At 42.5% G+C, this 20458-nt stretch overlaps 3 protein-coding genes across 5 annotated transcripts in view; 2 read left to right on the plus strand and 1 right to left on the minus strand.

The window, feature by feature from the left end:
- Positions 1-25: 25 nt before the first annotated feature.
- On the plus strand, positions 26-4748 carry LOC121579351 (transducin beta-like protein 2). Its single transcript, XM_041893871.2, has 7 exons — positions 26-465; positions 1565-1680; positions 2745-2929; positions 3305-3456; positions 3621-3747; positions 3838-3990; positions 4120-4748. The coding sequence occupies exons 1-7, from the start codon at positions 336-338 to the stop codon at positions 4577-4579; spliced, it is 1323 nt and encodes a 440-aa protein (XP_041749805.2). The 5' UTR covers positions 26-335; the 3' UTR covers positions 4580-4748.
- Positions 4749-5618: 870 nt separating this feature from the next.
- On the plus strand, positions 5619-11186 carry LOC121580200 (B-cell CLL/lymphoma 7 protein family member B-A-like). The gene is made up of 6 exons (XM_041895257.2): positions 5619-6360; positions 6905-6980; positions 7048-7150; positions 8766-8930; positions 9106-9182; positions 10764-11186. The coding sequence occupies exons 1-6, from the start codon at positions 6269-6271 to the stop codon at positions 10851-10853; spliced, it is 603 nt and encodes a 200-aa protein (XP_041751191.1). The 5' UTR covers positions 5619-6268; the 3' UTR covers positions 10854-11186.
- Positions 11187-17021: 5835 nt separating this feature from the next.
- The window catches only part of LOC121579352, a 79649-nt gene continuing 76212 nt past the window's right edge, over positions 17022-20458 (minus strand). For 2 of the 3 annotated variants that reach the window (XM_045224262.1, XM_041893874.2), the window contains exons 20-22: positions 18500-18658; positions 18074-18233; positions 17022-17692 (exon numbers count right to left, since the gene is read on the minus strand). In XM_045224262.1, the coding sequence (XP_045080197.1) occupies positions 17610-17692; positions 18074-18233; positions 18500-18658 (402 nt within the window). In that variant the 3' untranslated portion in view covers positions 17022-17609. Of the gene's footprint in view, positions 17693-18073; positions 18234-18499; positions 18659-18806; positions 18856-20458 lie in introns of those variants that run through there. The other variant, XM_045224263.1, reaches the window with a different exon arrangement.

Here is a 20458-nt window from a genome sequence, read left to right on the forward strand (position 1 = left end):
TGATGAAAAATGTAGGTATCGATTTACGTTAGAAATCAAAGTGCCTAAGACCGTGCGATAGAGTTTCATACTGGACTGTCTTTGACCGTGCTCTGCTACTGACTTCAGAAACGAAATGAAGACGAATTTGTATGCATTTGTAAAGCAAGTTAGAGTAGTCGCTTTTGGATATCATACAGTTAATAACTACAACATTATTTATATTTAAATACAACGATATTGCTAGCTGAGCAAAGCTGCAGGCACAGCAAGTAGCTAACGTTACCCATGCTAGCCTCTCACAGTTTCCTAGCTACAATTCTAGCCAGTGCTAACGTGGCACAAACTGGGTGAAGATGGAGTTTGCTGCTCTTATTGCCTTGACCGTATTAATAGGAATGCTGATAATTTTGGTCGCCATCGCAGTGGGAAAGCAGAAAGGAGAAATAAGTGAACAACTAGAGCAGAAAGAAGAGGATTCAGTTGGTAAGTTGCTCTCCTTGCATGTCTTGTTGCGATGGATTGCAATTGTACTAACGTTAGCAAGCGTCAAACAGGTGCAAGTTACACAATGTAATATAAGCCAGTGGCCCTTGATGATAGTTACAATAGATCTATTCATTTAAAAGTATTGGCACCAGGTCAAAATTATCTACAGCCATAAACTTGTTGCTGGAAGAAAAGTTATGGAAGAAAGTTTGAATTAAATGGTGACCAAAACCATATAATTAGAATACTAGAAGGGACATTAATTTTCATATGATGGGATGAAGGTCAGCCCATAGAGATCCTATTAATTTAATTAGTATTCTAATTCATACTTCTGTGGGTCAGGGAGTTGGTCAATCATGGTTCGCAAGTTCTGTGATAGTGTAAAATAATGCTTTTGAAGACTGTATCTGCACTGTTTGTTAGCTAACTAGGCTGCTAGTTTTAGAGGAATGATATCATAAATTTTTCAAATTAACTGCCAATATGCCAACATTCCTTTCAAACAATGCAGTCAATCCTCCACCATAGACTGGCTGAAATCAGTTGATGATAGGACTTAGACATGTTGTAAATGCAACAAGGACCAATATTGTATCATATCACTCACAGCTTTCCAAGGAAACAAAAATGTAGACATTTATGGTCTGTTTACATATATTTTAGAGGCTATTTGTACAGAACATTTGTATAAAATCCTTATAAACTGTATTTATAATTATTTGAAAATATTTTAGGTTGACAATTCTATTACACAATTTCTGATAACAAATGTATTTTATTTTCCTGCATAAGTAAAATCAGGAGTATGCCTCTACTGCCATTAATTCCAATTAGACTGGATTTCTCTTAGACCAATATGGCTGCCATTTTCACCCCATTTCAGAAATTTGAAGGTTTATGACATGTCTAGTAATTTAATAGGATCTCTGACCAAAACATTGTTTTGTTACAGAATTGTAAATGTTTTGAGGCAACATCTTACCGTTTCCAGAGGTGAAAGCAACCAGAATTTTGAACATTTTGATAATGGAAGTTACTAGAAAGTGTCTGCTTGAACGTCTTGTGTAACGTGATGCCAATTCATCCCCTGCAGTAGAGGAAAGTGCAGTGAAGGCTTCCACTGCCAAGAAACAGAAACAACAGCGTCCTCGCAAGGAGAAAGCCCAACAGCAAACCTTCAGCCACCCTCTCCTGGCATCCTCCTTGAAGGTGGGCCATGCTTCACATACTGTGAACCCCATATTACGCCATATCAAAGATGATCTATTATATTGACAAGATAGTCAAGTGACCGCTCTAACAATGGAAATGCATGTCCTCAAAGATGGAAGGGAGGCGAGATCAGTGGGACCATTCTAGCTAATGAGGGCAGATACGCATGTGAACAACAGTTTTTTCACCCAAAGTTGCCGGAATGCCACATGTATCCACTTATATCAGTGCATTTGTAACAGCCTAAACATTACAAAACGGATATTCGGTCAAATAAGCCTCACGTAATTCAACACTCATAGTCCTCCATACAAAAAATCCCCACTTGGTCTGCTTATCTCATGCGGAGTAAATCCTCTCGCTTCACCTTTTCCTCTCTGGACATATTTAGGCATACTCTGCCATTTACTAGAGTGAATGATGTCATAGCTAAGGGTAGCTAAGAAGTCTTATCTACATTATAAAAACCAGCCCATAAGCCAGTTGTGTAATGCATGATAAGCTGCACCAACAAGGCACATGATGTAATGACAGTGGTGTGTGACGAGGTTACAGAATCATCTGATGCTTGATCATCGCTTGTGTAAAAACTGGTCAGAGTTTAGTTTGCTGGTTTGAGTTGGGGCTATCGTGGCGGTGTCTATTAAAGCACAGAGATGGAGGTTGCAGTTTAAAGGGCTGATGCCCGTTCATTCACAATGGTTGGAGATGGTCAAAGGATGGTTAACTGAAAAAACAAGCAAAGGAAATAATAACAGTAAAGGTTCTCCAATCAGGTGATAATATAAATCAAGAAATGAGAACAAACTTATCATAAATGCATCCAAAAACACAAAGGAAAGGTCTTGCAGAAAACACTTTTGCGAACTGTAAAGTTTGGTCTGCCACATTGATTAGTGACAGGTGTGAGCGTTTAACCTGGTGGATTGGCTGAAGTTCCGCCTCTGCTGGAGGGGGATTGGACAGGTGAATGGTGGTTGTGGTTGGATGAGAAGACTGGCAGTCAGTGTAGGGGCAATTCGACAACAGCTTGGCTCACTCGTCTCTGTCTTTCTCCCCAGAGTCACAGTGGCAATGTGACGTCCCTGGACTTCAGCAGCAACGGGAAGTACCTAGCCACTTGTGCTGACGACCGCACTGTCAGGATATGGAGCACCAAGGACTTCCTGGACAGAGACCATAAATGTCTGAGGGCCAACGTAGAGCTGGACCACGCCACACTGGTCCGCTTCAGCCCGGACTCAAAGTACACACACACACACTCCTGTCCAGAACAAAGGGTATAGATACAGTGCATTTGGAAAGTATTCAGACCCCTTGACTTTTTCCACATTTTGTTACGTTACAGCCTTATTCTAAAAGGGATTAAATGGTTTTTTCCCCCTCATCAATCTACACACAATACCCCATAATGACAAAGCAAAAACTGGTTTTTTGAAATGTTTGCAAATTTATTACAAATAAAAAACGGATACCTTATTTACATAAGTATTCAGACTCTTTGCTATGAGACTCGAAATTGAGCTCAGGTGCAACGTAACAAAATGTGGAAAAAGTCAAGGGGTCTCAATACTTTCCGCTTGTCTTTCTATACTTATTTTCACTCTGTCTTGGTATGCAGGGCGTTCATTACATGGCTGGCTAACGGAGATACTATTCGCATCTTCAAGATGACCAAGAAGGATGATGGTAGCTTCACTTTCAAAGCTGCCCCTGAAGACTTCCCTCAGAAACACAAGACCAATGTCATCAACATCGGCATCGCAGAGACGGGTATGACCGCTGAATGTATTCAGACTGAATGACTAAAAGGCAGGAAGATGTGAATGCGTGATATGCTAATTTTTATGATTAATGACTGTTAGAAGTTATGAAAGAGACCCTTGTTCCAGTTGTCTAAAATCTCATCTGTCTCCCTTTTGTTTTCTGTGTTCCAGGCAAGTTCATCATGAGTGCCTCCACCGACACCAACATCCTCATCTGGGACCTGAAAGGAGAGGTACTGGCCTCTATCATCACCAACCAGATGACCAACTCCTACGCTGCCATCTCACCATGTGGCAGGTCAGTACCCTAAATGTGTCTGTGTGGGTTTTATAGCTAATATAATAGTACTCTCAGGTAGATCATTTCTGGATGGTTCTCTGTCCTCAGGTTTGTGGCCTCCTGTGGCTTCACTCCTGACGTGAAGGTGTGGGAGGTGTGCTTCGGGAAGGGTGGCGAGTTCAAAGAGGTGGCCCGCGCCTTCGACCTAAAGGGCCATTCAGCTGGAGTCCACTCCTTTGCGTTCTCTAATGACTCAAGCAGGTAAGGCATGCATTGTGTGGTATCCTATCAAAACATTGATGGTTGATTTCCATGGATGACATTATGATAACATTCATAAGGTAGATTTCCCAATTGAGGTATGTGAAACAGTCTTTCGTTTCCCCCCAGAATGGCCACCGTCTCCAAGGACGGCACGTGGCGGCTGTGGGACACGGACGTGGAGTACAAGAAGCAACAGGACCCCTACCTACTGAAGTCAGTGCCTTGCCAGTCGTCGGAGGGCAGCCGTGTGGCCCTGTCGCCGGACGCTCGCGTGGTGGCCATCTCCAACAGCTGCAGCGTGGCCATGTACAGCACCTCCACAGGTCAACTGGAGGAGGAGTTCCACGGAGTCCACAGCGAGGAGATCACTGACCTGAGGTTTGACATCAACAGCCGCTACCTGGTGTGCAGCGGGGACCGGGCAGTACGTGTGTTCCACAATGCGCCGGGCTACCGTGCGGCAATCCAGGACATGCAGGCCATGCTGAAGAAGGCCCAGAACGAGGGCATGAAACAAAGGCTGCAACAGCAGATACAGGAGGCACAGAGCGCGCTGGACACTGTGCTCACAGCACCCAAGGATTAAAGAACTAAAGACCCCCCCCAGGCTGGCTGTGTAGACCCCTCTTTCTATCTCTCTCTCTCCCTCCCCTTCTCTCACACACTGCCTCCACAGAATGGCATGCAATTCAACTCCTGTCAGGGATGTGGCATTTGCATGCTGATTTTAATAAATAAATCATGATATGTTTCTATAGAAATATGGCTTTGTTTTGTGAATGCTCTGCCTGCCTCAAAGTCAGGAATACTATGTTCTCTCTCTTCTTGGACCACTAATCCTACTACTATAGAAGAGCTTGCTTTGGCTGTGGGGGTCGTTGTACCTTAAACTTTTGTATAATAGGACCAGAATTCAGCTGGGGTGTTCCTCTGTAGAAACATAAGACATACTAAACTAACAATATTTTCCATGACATACTATCCAAGTGAAAGTTATGATCCCAATGACATCACCTGTTAAATCCACTTCAATTAGTGTAGATGAAGGGGAGGACAGGTTAAAGAAGGATTTTTAAGCCTTGAGACATGGATTGTGTATGTGTGCCATTCAGAGGGTGAATGGGCAAGACAAAAGATTGAAGTGCCTTTGAACGGGGTATGGTAGGTGTCAGGCGCACCAGTTTGAGTGTCAAGAACTGCAAAGCTGCTGGATTTTTCACGCTCAACAGTTTCCCATGTGTATCAAGAATGGTCCACCACCCAAAGGACATCCAGCCAGCTTGACAACTGGGAAGCATCCCTATGGAACGCTTTCGACACCTTGGGAGTCCATGCCCCGACGAATTGAGGTTCTGAAGGCAAAAGGGGTGCAACTCAATATTAGGAAAGTGTTCCTAATGTTTTGTACCCTCGGTGTCTAGACTTGATAGTTCATGCAGCTTTTGTATTCTGATTGACTAGTGAACACATTATGCGTCTACACCGACATTTAAATGTCGACTGCGTCGGGATTCCCTTTTCCCGCGCTATATTCAAATGCCAGTATGCATTCTGTAAACGGTGGAAGCGCCTCAATCTGATAACACAACAACTTGATGGCAGTAACCAACCACTGGTGGTCAGGGCTGCATTGTGTGGTCAGGGTTTCTCTTCAGTCTGGACGCAACCAGGCTACCTACAGCGCATACAGTGGGCGACGTCGTCAGCAATTCGACCACAACTCTCCATAAAACGTATGTTTTGGGAGCGAGAGGCTAGGAAATACGTTCCTAGCCTGTGATATTGTTGTTTGGCTAGAGTTATGCTAACCTGTTTGCAATCCCTTTTGCTTTGCTAGCTAGCTTGCTGGCTAGTTAGCTACAGTAGTTGGCTACTGCCATCAAGTTGTTGCTATCAGATTTAGCCTGTTTTACAATTTGCAGAATGCGTACCGGCATTTCAATATAGCGCGGGAAAAGGGAACCTGGACACGGTAGATACATTTAAATGTAGGTGTAGTAGACGCATGACGTGTTCGGAATTCCATGATCAGAACTCCATGATAAGAATAAGAACGCTGCATGAACTGTCAAGTCTAGACACGGCCTTAGTGATGCCAGTGTAACTGCAATGTAGCAAGTGACCCCAGATGATAAACATGCACATTTAGTGAGGGCGTTCTGTGAGAACAAGCGAATGGGTCCCGAAAGCTCGCGAGATTCGGTGGGCAGGACGGAGCGCTAGCGAAAGCTGAACAGTCTGTCGGAGGCAAGTAAAACTAAAACCAAGCACAAAGATGTCTGGACGCTCGGTTCGCGCTGAGACACGAAGCCGCGCTAAAGATGACATGAAGAAGGTGATGGCGGCCATTGAAAGGGTCAGAAGATGGTAAGTACAACACTGTTTATTTGTGTGAAAGATCATAAAAGATTGCGGATACAGAAAGTTCAGCGACACGGAGGCGTGGTTTGAGACAGAATGACAGCGAAAGACCGAGAGCACAGCCAATGAGAATCACTGTGAAGCTTTCTCCCTCGAGACAAGTGGCTTTTCAACAAGAGGCGACCCAAAAGTAGACTTGCGCAAAGCTCGTGGAAAGCTCGTTAGCTAGCTTGCTAATACGCTTATAATTGGTGAATGGACAGACAGGCTAGCAAGCGAACTATGCAGTGTCATGTAGTAATCAATAAGATACTAGCCAACCATAGCCAGTGAGGTGTATCCTCGCTTATTTGTAGCAGCTTCCACTAATATCATCGCACTCATTGGTATAATTCCACTCTATGGAAAGGATATGTAAACGGTTAATGCTATGCGGGATCCTTGGGACGTCCATACCCTAACCTTTACCATTTTACATTTCAACTTCAATGGGTGCACTTGACCCTTGAACTATCTGACTGTAAAGGAGAGCACTCATTGTTTTCTACAGGGAGAAGAAATGGGTAACTGTCGGAGACACATCTTTGAGGATATTCAAATGGGTGCCAGTGGTGGATACAAAAGAAGTAAGTTATTTTCTTATTTAATAACCTAAATAGCAATGTCAGTTTGTAATGCTTTGTCTTCTTGTAGGAGAAGAGTAAGGCGGTCCCGGTTGGAGCAGTCAGGGAGCTGAATAGCTTCTCCACAGATCCAGCCTCAGAAAACACACATTCAAGTCTTCTCGATTTTCATGGTGAGAATGGAGAACCGTTTTCAGTGACATACAGTGCATTCGGAAAGTATTCCATCCCCTTCACTTTTTCCACATTTTGTTATGTTACAGCTTTATTCTAAAATGAATAAAATTATTTCCCCACCCATCAATCTACACACAATACCCACAATGACAAAGTCGAAAACAGGTTTTTAGAAATGTTAGCAAATTTCTTAAAATAAAAACAGATACCTTATTTACATAAATATTCAGACCCTTTGCTATGAGACTCGAAATTGAGCTCAGGTGCGTCCTGTTTCCATTGATCGTCCTTGATGTTTCTACAACTTCATTGGAGTCCACCTGTGGTAAATTCAATTGATTGGACATGATTTGGAAAGGCACACACCTGTCTATATAAGGTCCCACAGTTGACAGTCCATGTCAGAGTAAAAACCAAGCCATGAGGTTGAAGGACAAAAAATGTCTGCAGCATTGAAGGGCCCCAAGAACACAGTGGCCTCCATCATTCTTAAATGGAAGAAGTTTGGAACCACCAAGACTCTTCCTAGAGCTGGCTGCCCAGCCAAACTGAGCAATCGGGGGAGAAGGGCCTTGGTCAGGGAGGTGAACCAAGAACCCGATGGTCACTGACAGAGCTCCAGAGTTCCTCTGTGGAGATGGGAAAACCTTCCAAAAGGACAACCATCTCTGCAGCACTTCACCAATCAGGCCTTTATGGTAGAGTGGCCAGATGGAAGCCACTCCTCAGTAAAAGGCACATGACCGCCCACTTGGAGTTTGCCAAAAGGCACCTAAAGGACTCTCAGACCATGAGAAACAAGATTCTCTGGTCTGATGAAACCAAGATTGAACTCTTTGGCCTGAATGCCAAGTGTCACGTCTGTAGGAAACCTGGCACCATCCCTACAGTGAAGCATGGTGGTGGCAGCATCATGCTGTGGGGATGTTTTTCAGTGGCAGGGACTTAGAGACTAGTCAGGATCGAGCGAAAGGTGAACAGAGCGATCCTTGATGATAACCTGCTCCAGAGCACTCAGGACCTCAGACTGGGGGGAAGGTTCACCTTCCAACAGGACAACGACCCTAAGCACACAGCCAAGACAACGCAGGAGTGGCTTCGGGACAAGTCTCTGAATGTCCTTGAGTGGCCCAGCCAGAGCCCGGACTTGAACCTGATCAAACATCTCTGGAGAGACCTGAAAATACCTGTGCAGCGACACTCCCATCCAACCTGACAGAGCTTGAGAGGATCTGCAGAGAGGAATGGGAGAAACTCGCCTAATACAGGTGTGCCAAGCTTGTAGCGTCATACCCAAGAAGACTCATGGCTGTAATCGCTGCCGAAGGAGTAAAGGGTCTGAATACTTATGTAAATGTGATATGAGTTTTTAATAAATTTGCAAACATTTCTAATCGCCTGTTTTTGCTTTGTCATTATGGGGTATTGTGTGTAGCTTGATGAGGGGAAAAAAACTAATTTTAATCAATTTTAGAATAAGGCTGTAATGTAACAAAATATGGAAAAAGTAAAGGGGTCTGAATACTTTCCAAATGCACTGTATGACCTCACCATATGCTGTTCTAGAGCTCTCTCCATTTCCTCCTATTCCTGTACTCTCTTCCTCCCCAGATGAGAACAGTAACCAGAGCTCCCTGTCTGATGCGTACCAGCCCAAAGTGGACAGCAGCAGTAACTCCAGCCCCCAGCCGAGTGAACCTCTGAGCCCCAAGAACCTGTGTGACTTCCGCACAGATGACTCACAGCCCCCGACTCTGGGCCAGGAGATCATGGAGGGTGAGACAGACAGACAGAAGGACAGACAGATGTACACACACTTACCTCTACATGGAAACGTTAACTGAAGATCTTTTTCAATTATTTTGATGTCAACTAATAAGGTCACATGTATCTTCTGATTCTTAGAGGTGTTAAGTAAATGTCTATTTATTAGACTTTTTTTTGTTTTCAGAGCCGTCATTGCCAAGTGAACTGGCTGACGAACCTCCATTACTGATTAAAGAGGACCTGTTGCCACTCACTACTCAGGTAAAACGCATCGAACATCTCAAGGATCATTCCACTTCGACACCACAGCTTTGTTACTCAACCTATTTATACTGAACAAAATTATAAGTTCAACATGCAACAATTACAAAGATTTTCAGAAAATCAGTCAATTGAAATTAATTCACTCGGCCCTAATCTATGAATTTCACATGACTAGGAATACAGATATCTGTTGGTCACAGATACCTTTAAAAAAAAAAGAGGGGGGCATTGATCAGAAAACCAGTGAGTATCTGGGGTGACCACCATTTGCCTCATGCAGCACAACACATCTCCTTCGTGTTGAGTTGATCAGGTTGCTGATTGTGACCTGTGGAATGCTGTCCCACTCCTCTTCAATGGCTGTGTGAAGTTGCTAGATATTGGTGGGAAATGGAACACGTCGATCCAGAGCATCCCAAACATGCTCAATGGGTGACATGTCTGGTGAGTATACAGGCCATCGAAGAACTGGGACATTTTCAGCTTCCAGGAATTGTGTACAGATCCTTACGACATGGGGCCGTGCGTTATCATGCTGAAACTTGAGGTGATGGCTGCGGATGAATGGCACGACAATGGGCCTCAGGATCGCGTCACAATATCTCTGTGCATTCAAATTGCCATTGATAAAATGCAATTGTGTTTGTTGTCCGTAGCTTATGCCTGCTCATACCATAACCCCACCACCACCATGCGGCACTCTGTTCACAACATTGACATCAGCAAACCGCTCGCTCACACGACGCCATACACGCTGTCTGCCAAGAAGAGCACACTTCTCCACCGTGCCAGTGGCCATCAAAGGTGAGCATTTGCTCACTGAAGTCGGTTACGACTCCGAACTGCAGTCAGGTCAAGACCCTGGTGAGGACGATGAGCACGCAGATGCTCTTCCCTGAGACGGTTTCTGACAGTTTGTGCAGAAATTCTTTGGTTGTGCAAACACAGTTTCATCAGCTGTCCGGGTGGCTGGTCTCAGACCATCACACAGGTGAAGAAGACTGATGTGGAGGTCCTGGGCTGGCGTGGTTACATTTGGTCTGCGGTTGTGAGGCCAGTTGGACGTACTGCCAAATTCTCTAAAATGACGTTGGAGGCGGCTTATGGTAGAGAAATGAACATGAAATTATCTGGCAACAGCTCTGGTGGACATTCCTGCAGGCAGCATGCCAATTGCACAATCTATCAGAACTTGAGACATCTGTGGCATTGTGTTGTGACAAAACTGCACATTTTAGAGGGGCCTTTTAAAGTGCACCTGTGTAATGATCATGCTGTTTAATTAGCTTCTTGATATGCCACACTTGTCAGGTGGATGGATTATCTCGGCAAAGGAGAAATGCTCACTAACAGGGATGTAAACAAATTTGTGCACAATATTTGAGAAGAACAAGCTTTTTGTGCTTTTTTTTTCAGCTCATGGGACTAACATTTACATGTTGCATTTTTATATTTTTGTTCAATATACTTTCAAGACAACACATCAGACTCAGTTTGTCCAACAATCTACTCAGAACATTATACATTAAACTGATAAAACATGGATTCAAACAAACCTAGCTGTGTTTCCCCACACAGGAGGAAGAGGAGTGTTCTGGAGCTCCGCCACTGAAGAGGGTGTGTTCTGAGCAGAACTCCGTCCTGCAGAGCTCCTCCATGATGAGCTAACACTTAGCATCAGGGTCAGACCCATTTCACTTCAGGCACTTTGTTGAATCTTGTTTTTTGATTTGGAAAAATTGTCTTATCATTTTCAATGAAGGACATTTCTGGTTCACAAATTGAACAAAACATAAAAAAAAAAAATGGAACTCAACTAATTTGCTGATTTAAAAATAAAATGATTTGAGCCCTGCTTAGCTTTTAGTCAGCGAGTTGCACGACCGCAAGTCTATCCTCCGATGACTGCAATAGACACATTTTAAGGGCCAGACATACAGTGGGGAAAAAAAGTATTTAGTCAGCCACCAATTGTGCATGTTCTCCCACTTTAAAAAGATGAGAGAGGCCTGTAATTTTCATCATAGGTACACGTCAACTATGACTGACAAAATTAGAAAACAAATCCAGAAAATCACATTGTAGGATTTTTAATGAATTTATTTGCAAATTATGGTGGAAAATAAGTATTTGGTCAATAACAAAAGTTTCTCAATACTTTGTTATATACCCTTTGTTGGCAATGACACAGGTCAAACGTTTTCTGTAAGTCTTCACAAGGTTTTAACACACTGTTGCTGGTATTTTGGCCCATTCCTCCATGCAGATCTCCTCTAGAGCAGTGATGTTTTGGGGCTGTTGCTGGGCAACACGGACTTTCAACTCCCTCCAAAGATTTTCTATGGGGTTGAGATCTGGAGACTGGCTAGGCCACTCCAGGACCTTGAAATGCTTCTTACGAAGCCACTCCTTCGTTTCATCTTCAATGCCCTTGCTGATGGAAGGAGGTTTTCACTCAAAATCTCACGATACATGGCCCCATTCATTCTTTCCTTTACACAGATCAGTCGTCCTGGTTCCTTTGCAGAAAAACAGCCCCAAAGCATGATGTTTCCACCCCCATGCTTCACAGTAGGTATGGTGTTCTTTGGATGCAACTCAGCATTCTTTGTCCTCCAAACACGACGAGTTGAGTTTTTACCAAAACGTTCTATTTTGGTTTCATCTGACCATATGACATTCTCCCAATCCTCTTCTGGATCATCCAAATGCACTCTAGCAAACTTCAGACGGGCCTGGACATGTACTGGCTTAAGCAGGGGGACATGTCTGGCACTGCAGGATTTGAGTCCCTGGCGGCATAGTGTATTACTGATGGTAGGCTTTGTTACTTTGGTCCCAGCTCTCTGCAGGTCATTCACTAGGTCCCCCCGTGTGGTTCTGGGATTTTTGCTCTCCGTTCTTGTGATCATTTTGACCCCACTGGGTGAGATCTTGCGTGGAGCCCCAGATCGAGGGAGATTATCAGTGGTCTTGTATGTCTTCCATTTCCTAATAATTGCTCCCACAGTTGATTTCTTCAAACCAAGCTGCTTACCTATTGCAGATTCAGTCTTCCCAGCCTGGTGCAGGTCTACAATTTTGTTTCTGGTGTCCTTTGACAGCTCTTTGGTCTTGGCCATAGTGGAGTTTGGAGTGTGACTGTTTGAGGTTGTGGACAGGTGTCTTTTATACTGATAACAAGTTCAAACAGGTGCCATTAATACAGGTAACGAGTGGAGGACAGAGGAGCCTCTTAAAGAAGAAGTTACAGGTCTGTGAGAGCCAGAAATCTTGCTTGTTTGTAGGTGACCAAATACTTATTTTCCACCATAATTTGCAAATAAATTCATTAAAAATCCTACAATGTGATTTTCTGGATTATTTTTCCTCAATTTGTCTGTCATAGTTGACGTGTACCTATGATGAAAATTACAGGCCTCTCTCATCTTTTTAAGTGGGAGAACTTGCACAATTGGTGGCTGACTAAATACTTTTTTCCCCCACTGTATGTAAGGACCACCATACTTGTTATGGTTTTATATTGAATCTCTTTCAAAGTGATTTAGTTTCTCCCTCAAAGGACCCATGAATATGTAGTTTATTTTACACTATTTAGTTTCAATGGATTAACAGCCAAATACAAAACCAAAGCACTCTACCAGCACTCTCGAGGTAGTGCAGTCTGGTAGGTTACATGTCTGTCCTTTTAATTTTATTTGGGAAATACCGTTTACTGTCTCCATAATGTAAACTATTTATTGCAAAGCAATGACAGGCAATTTATGAAGTAATAGTTGAATTAAGCTATGGTCAGTGTTGTAGGTTTCAAGTCTGATTGGCTCTATTTTGAATGCAGCTTCATATTGTGCCATTGCCACTTGTTTACTCAATGCTAGCTGTCAGGATCTTTGTCAGTTTTGCCGATTTCTAAATCAAGTGTTATATCCGTCCATCCAGGACACACTGGTGTGCAAATCAAACGCACTAAGTTTAACATTGTAGAATGTTTCAAAATTACAAGTACTGTATCTGATGTTTTTGAAGTTACTTAAATTATGATACTAGGTCCTTATGTTTTATTTATCTCTTAAAGATGTTGTCTCAGTTATTTAAGTAAGAGTCATTTGTAAAATGAACACAGATTGTTTGTCTAAAATCTGTCTTGAGTTATCGTCCTTAGTAACCCAAAGAAGCACTTGTCTTTCTCAGAGAGATGTTTTGTCATATTTTACTTGAGTGAAATTAGGAAATTTATTTTATCAGGTTAGCATGTACACTGACCATTTGATGTTATTTTGGAGTAATTGTAATACTTAATAGTAACCATTTTATATATATATATATATATATAATATACTTTTTTTTTTTTTTTTCTGACAATCGACAGCAATTACACACAGGTTTGGCAAATAGATCATTGTGTAGTGGTTCGCCATTTATGAAAGAAATGCTGTAATATTTGGGACTGGGAGACAAAAGTTAACTCCCGCAATATCGCTAGTTATTACCAACTTATAGCAGTTTTAATTTTCAGTCTTATTACTTCATAGTACTGTTAGTCTCTTGATAAGACATCATTATTTCCAGTGATGCCAGTATGTTGAATGGGCCACTAAAATGAAGGCATTTATAATGTAATGACTTCTGCATCCACATTTAAATGACCACCTTGCAGATTAATTTGGGATGGTAGTCCTATTCTGCTAATGGAGAATTTTATTTTTCAAGAAGGATGTTTGGAGAAGAGTTTGTAAAGAGTACTTTGTATTTTATTGTAATTTTCCAAGTACAAATTATTTTATAAAGGAGTATGGAGTTGGACATCTGTGCACATTCTATTGTTTGAATTTCTTTTAGAAAACACATGTGTTTTAGTGAATGGGTTTGATTGAAGTGTTATATGCCTTAAGAAATGTGTTGTACATCAGTTCTACATCTAGAGGGAACTAGGCCATAAAGGAATCTTTCCAATAGATGGAGCTAGAGGAGTGCACACAACCAATTCCAGCAGTTGACAGTGTACCTTGCTTTGGTGTGTGCTTAATTTATTTAAAGTTTAAACATTACACACACAAGCATGTATGGGTAATTAAGTAATCTCGGCAAACCAGAACCAAATTGTGCGTGAGCGCTATGTTTTCGTCCGTCACGAGAGACGTGTGTGTGTGAAATGAGATCTTTAAGAACATGTTATCACACAATACAAATTACAATTGAATCTCTGTTTACAGATCGGATATTACTGTAAGGACACTATTCAATCCGTATCGCAGAAGTTAAGCGTTACATTTGTGATTTAAATTGAAAGGCAATGTTCCCGCGTTAGTGGAGACTGCATTCACGGTAAACGCTACATGTCGGCTCAATCGGAAATTACCTTTACATTTCTATTGCTTCAGCGATACAGATTGAATAGAGCCCTAGATCTAATCATGACATATTTCATCAACTTGTGACACTTCTCAAAATTGATTATCATACACGTGCCTGTCTGTACACAATTTATTTTAAAAAACTGTTCAGATAGATGGCACATGGCTGGTCTGTGATACAGTATTCTTCCAGGACAGGGCCTGCTATTGTTCAGCAGTGTCCCATGTGACGAGGACAATGAGGTGCACAGTAAGATCAGCCCAGCCAAATGTCTGTACTGTATTGTAACTACTGTGGAAGTTGTTACTGTAGTCATCCAGGCCTACGTGCAAACCGCCTGACTACTGACTCACACTGGCAAACGATATGTCTCTCCATCAAACATCAATAGCCTGAACAAAATGAACAAACATTTACAGAAATCATTGTTCAAGCTTGCAACTTACATATTGCACCACATTGTGGCATTATCTCTCTATGAATTGCAAAAAGCCATTTGGAACTATGGACCTTTTGATCATTGACAGGTACAGCATTCAATACATTTTCAGAGGATAAACTCCAAAGTAATGCAAGAAGATTTAAAGCCATTAAATTCTCTTTATTTTGTAAAGAGAATTTAATGGCTTTGAAAATCTTGCATTACTTTGGAGTGTATCCTCTGAAAATGTACTGAATGCTGTACCTGTCAATCCTTTTCTCCCAATCAGCTATAGTTCTCAGAACCTTTGAATAACAACCCACAGCAAGTGAACAGATATGACATTGACCTTTAATATTAATCACAGATTTAAAAACAAACATCTTTATTATTAATATACCATCAGCTTGCCTGAACCGAACACTGTCATCTTATCATCTTTATGGACATCAATTATTTTTGAAATGTTTGAATACACCTATACCTGAATATCATACATACAGTTGAAGTCGGAAGTTTACATACACCTTAGCCAAATACATTTAAACTCAGTTTTTCACAATTCCTGACATTTAATCCTAGTACAAATTCCCTGTTTTAGGTCAGTTAGGATCACCACTTTATTTTAAGAATGTGAAATGTCAGAATAATAGTAGAGTGATTTATTTCAGATTTTATTTATTTCATCACATTCCCAGTGTGTCAGAAGTTTACATACACTCAATTAGTATTTGGTAGCATTGCCTTTAAATTGTTTAACTTGGGTCAAACATTTCGGGTAGCCTTCCACAAGCTACCTACAATAAATTGGGTGAATTTTGGCCCATTCCTCCTGACAGAGCTGGTGTAACTGAGTCAGGTTTGTAGGCCTCCTTGCTCGCACACGCTTTTTCAGTTCTGCCCACAAATGTTCTATAGAATTGAGGTCAGGGCATTGTGATGGTACCTTGACTTTGTCCTTAAGCCATTTTGCCACAACTTAGTATGCTTAGGGTCATTGTCCATTTGGAAGACCCATTTGTGACCAAGCTTTAACTTCCTGACTGATGTCTTGAGATGTTGCTTCAATATATCCACATCATTTTCCTTCCTCATGATGCCATCTATTTTGTGAAGTGCACCAGTCCCTCCTGCAGAAAAGCACCCCCACAGCATGATGCTGCAACCCCCGTGCTTCACTGTTGGGATGGTGTTCTTCGGCTTGCAAGCGTCCCCGTTTTTCCTTCAAATATAAAGATGGTCATTATGGCCAAACAGTTCTATTTTTGTTTCATCAGACCAGACGACATTTCTCAAAAAAGTACGATCTTTGTCCCCATGTGCAGTTGCAAACCGTAGTCTGGCTTTTTTATGGCGGTTTTGGAGCAGTGGCTTCTTCCTTGCTGAGCAGCCTTTCAGGTTATGTCGATATAGGACTCGTTTTACTTTGGATATATATACAGTACTTTTGTACTTGTTTCCTCCAGCATATTCACAAGGTCCTTTGCTGTTGTTCTGGGATTGATTTGCACTTTTCGCACCAAAGTACGCTCATCTCTAGGAGACAGAACGCATCTCCTTCCTGAGCGGTATGACGGCTGCGTGGTCCCATGGTGTTTATACTTGCGTAATATTGTTTGTACAGATGAACGTGGTACCTTCAGGAGTTTGGAAATTGCTCCCAAGGATGAACCAGACTTGTGGAGGTCTACATTTATTTTCTGAGGTCTTGGCTGACTTCTTTTGATTGTCCCATGTTGTCAAGCAAAGAGGCACTGAGTTTGAAGGTAGGCCTTGAAATACATCCACAGGTATACCTCCAATTGACTCAAATGATGTCAATTAGCCTATCAGAAGCTTCTAAAGCCATGACATCATTTTCTGGAATTTTCCAAGCTGTTTAAAGGCACAGTCAACTTAGTGTATGTAAACTTCTGACCCACTGGAATTGTGATATGGTGAATTATAAATGAAATAATCTGTCTGTAAACAAATGTTGGAAAAATTACTTGTGTCATGCACAAAGTAGATGTCCTAACCGACTTGCCAAAACTATAGTTTATTAACAAGAAATGTGTGGAGTGGTTGAAAAACGAGTTTTAATGACTCCAACCTAAGTGTATGTAAACTTCCGATTTCAACTGTATATATTAAGGTTCTGCGTTTGCTTCAGTGAAATAACCAGACGCTCATTTAAAACACTCCCACTAAACACATTTGTAGAGGGCCAGTGACTATTTAACCTTGGGCTAGCGGCAGTTAGTGGTGACATGAAATCATGATGTTTTAAGGACGAGGGTAGCTTACAGCAGCAAATTCCTTGACATCAGCAAAAAAAACTTTCCTCTCTAATTTGACATTTAATTATTCCTCTGTCAGTTCTCAACTGTCTACAAATTAAGTGCCACACTGACATGTTCAAGTAGATAAAGACAATTGGATTCTGTATCGCTACTCGGTGTCAGCACTGCTGCAATGGTTTCTGGGTCTTGAGATCAAACAGAAAAAGACAGGAAATGAACACAATGCTTCTTGCTCTGTCGTCATGGACACGTGGGCCAGATGGCTGGGAGAAGTGCTCTCCCAGGATAGAAACAAACACTACATCTCCCATACTGCACTGGGACACTGCAGGGCTTTGGCCGGACTTTTTATGAGTCTTTGAAATATTATTCTATGTCCCAGAACTGTGTGGCCTGATCAGTGGCAAATTCATTGACGACCAGGTGGTCCCTCTCAAAACCTGTTCCACCTGAAAGACATTTCACAAATGGTTCCTTTTAGGCAACAATCTTTCTTCTATTGTGTCTTGGAGACAACTGAAAATAAGTTACGTCCATGCTTTTTTCCCCTAATGATTGGTATTTGTATAACTGGAAATACAGCATTTCCTGGTTCTGGGAATAACCAATTCTATACCAATACAATTTCTACCTCTTTTCTGAGACGGCTCTGAAAATATGGTTGTTATGATCTCAAAATAGATCCTCCACTAAGTACAGCATACGGTAGTTGAGTTTCAGCAGCAATACACAACAGAAACCTGTCTGATCTGTCAGCTCTCCACTATTACAGTAGGCTACTCTGTGTTTATCAAAGACCATACATTATAGTGGAACTCTTATGGTCTCACCTCTCAAGTCCAGTACTAGTTTGTGGTTGAGATGGGAAGAGATGGTTCCGTTGTGGTTCAGGCTCCATCTTTGGTGTGTGCGTCCATGTTCCGGCCACAGGGCCACTCTGGCCCCCACTGTGGCCTTCCCCCCGATCACTGAAAGACATGCCTTACTGGCCTACAGGCAACACACACCTTGTCAGTATTTCACACAGATACTGCATAATACACACACACACACACACATGCACATATTCTTACCATAGCATACCATAGGGAAGAGGATTGCATATTTCCCAGAATATTCCCATTCTAGTTTTGCGTAAATGTTGAGACTTTACCTCTTTCACTCCCCTCATGCATACACACATATGGTTGTCACGCCCTCTAGTACACCACTTCCACTGCATGCATGCATGCACACACATTCACTCACTCACTCACCTTGCAGCGGAGCAGTCCTCCAGTGAAGAGCCAGCGCTGGGTGTCCAGAGAGCAGGCCGGGGACAGGGTCACTCTGGCTGGGGACGAGTCGTCCTGGTCACTCTCAGAGGTTAGCAGTGAGCCCAGAGCACGGCTCCTCACCTGTACATACAGCCTGGGCTGGAGGGAGACCACACACAAAGCACACAGTACAGACTGAATGAGGATCAACAACTTTCACAGCACATTATATAGACCCTAGGCAATGCTGCAAGGAAACTACATTGTTCACAAAAGGGAAAAACTAACTTATAACTTAAGTGGTTACCTCGCATCGGGTGTGTAGGTTTCGCCAGTTGTATTGTACTCCAACTACACTGAACAAAAATATAAACGCAACATGCAACAATTTCAAAGATTTGACTGAGTTACAGTTCATATAAGGAAATCAGTCAATTGAAATAAATTCATTAGGCCCTAATCTATGGATTTCACATGCCTGGGAATACAGATATGCATCTATTGGTCACAGATACCTAAAAAAAAAAAAGGTAGGTGCGAGGATCAGAAAACCAGTCAGTATCTGGTGTGACCACCATTTGCTTCATGCAGCGCAATACATCTACATCGCATAGAGTTGATCATGCTGTTGATTGTGGCCTGTGGAATGTTGTCCCACTCCTCTTCAATGGCTGTCCAAAGTTGCTGGATATTGGCAGGAACTGGAACACTCTTGCCATACATGTCAATCCAGAGCATCCCAAACATGCTCAATGGGTGACATGTCTGGTGAGTATGCAGGCCATGGAAGAACTGGGACATTTTCACCTTCCGGGAATTGTGTACAGATCCTTGCGACATGGGGCTGTGCATTATTACATGAGGTGATGGCGGCAGATTAATGGTACAACAATGGGCCTTAGGATCTTGTCACGGTATCTCTGTGCATTCAAATTGCCATTGATCAAATGCAATTGTGTTTGTTGTTCGTAGCTTATGCCTGCCCATACCATAACCACACCATGGGGCACTCTGTTCACAATGTTGACATCAGCAAACTGCTCGCCCACACGACACCACACACGCCATCTGCCCGGTACAGTTGAAACCGGGATTCATCCGTGAAGAGCACACTTCTCCAGTGTGCCAGTGGCCATCGAAGGTGAGGATTTTCCCACTGATGTCGGTTACGAGGCCGAACTGCAGTCAGGTCAAGACCCTGGTGAGGACGACGAGCACGTAGATGAGCTTCCCTGAGACGGTTTCTAACAGTTTGTGCAAAAATCCTTTGGTTGTGCAAACCCACAGTTTCATCAGCTGTCCGGGTGGCTGGTCTCAAACGATCCCCCAGGTGAAGAAGCCAGATGTGGAGGTCCTGGGCTGGCATGGTTACGCGTGATCTGCGGTTGTGAGGTTGGTTGGACGTACTGCCAAATTCTCTAAAACAACGTTGGAGGCGACTTATGGTAGAGAAATGAACATTAAATTCTCTGGCAACAGCTCTGGTGGACATTCCTGCAGTCAGCATGCCTGCTGCGCGTAGCATTGTGTTGTGTGACAAAACTGCACATTTTATAGTGGCCTTTTATTGTCCCCAGCACAAGGTGCACCTGTGTAATGATCATGCTGTTTAATCAGCTTCTTGATATGCCACAGCTGTCAGGTGGATGGATTATTTTGGCAAAGGTGAAATGCTCACTAACAGGGATGTAAACAAATTTGTGCACAACATTTGAGAGAAATACGCTTTTTGAAATGGAACATTTCTGGGATATTTTATTTCAGGTCATGAAAAATGGGACCAACACTTTACACGTTGCGTTTGTATTTTTGTTCAGTGTACTTACTTTTGCAACAAAGTAATAATAACAGTTGCTATCCTACTGGTAGTTCCTCTAAGGACTGTGTAATGTGAAAACCGCTATGTAACACATGACAGCTAGCACTGCCATCTATGGTACACAGCACAGACGAGAGTGC

Source organism: Coregonus clupeaformis, chromosome 13 (assembly GCF_020615455.1).
Source record: "Coregonus clupeaformis isolate EN_2021a chromosome 13, ASM2061545v1, whole genome shotgun sequence".
Taxonomy (NCBI): Eukaryota; Metazoa; Chordata; class Actinopteri; order Salmoniformes; family Salmonidae; genus Coregonus; species Coregonus clupeaformis.

Excerpts from the sequence above, each read along its gene's own strand:
- LOC121579351 (XM_041893871.2), top strand. The coding sequence starts at position 336 with ATGGAGTTTGCTGCTCTTATTGCCTTGACCGTATTAATAGGAATGCTG. Across the intron at positions 1,681-2,744 it reads TCCTGGCATCCTCCTTGAAG|AGTCACAGTGGCAATGTGAC; the intron begins GTGGGCCATGCT and ends CTTTCTCCCCAG. Across the intron at positions 2,930-3,304 it reads CGCTTCAGCCCGGACTCAAA|GGCGTTCATTACATGGCTGG; the intron begins GTACACACACAC and ends CTTGGTATGCAG.
- LOC121580200 (XM_041895257.2), top strand. The coding sequence starts at position 6,269 with ATGTCTGGACGCTCGGTTCGCGCTGAGACACGAAGCCGCGCTAAAGAT. Across the intron at positions 7,151-8,765 it reads AAGTCTTCTCGATTTTCATG|ATGAGAACAGTAACCAGAGC; the intron begins GTGAGAATGGAG and ends CTTCCTCCCCAG. Across the intron at positions 9,183-10,763 it reads TGTTGCCACTCACTACTCAG|GAGGAAGAGGAGTGTTCTGG; the intron begins GTAAAACGCATC and ends TTCCCCACACAG.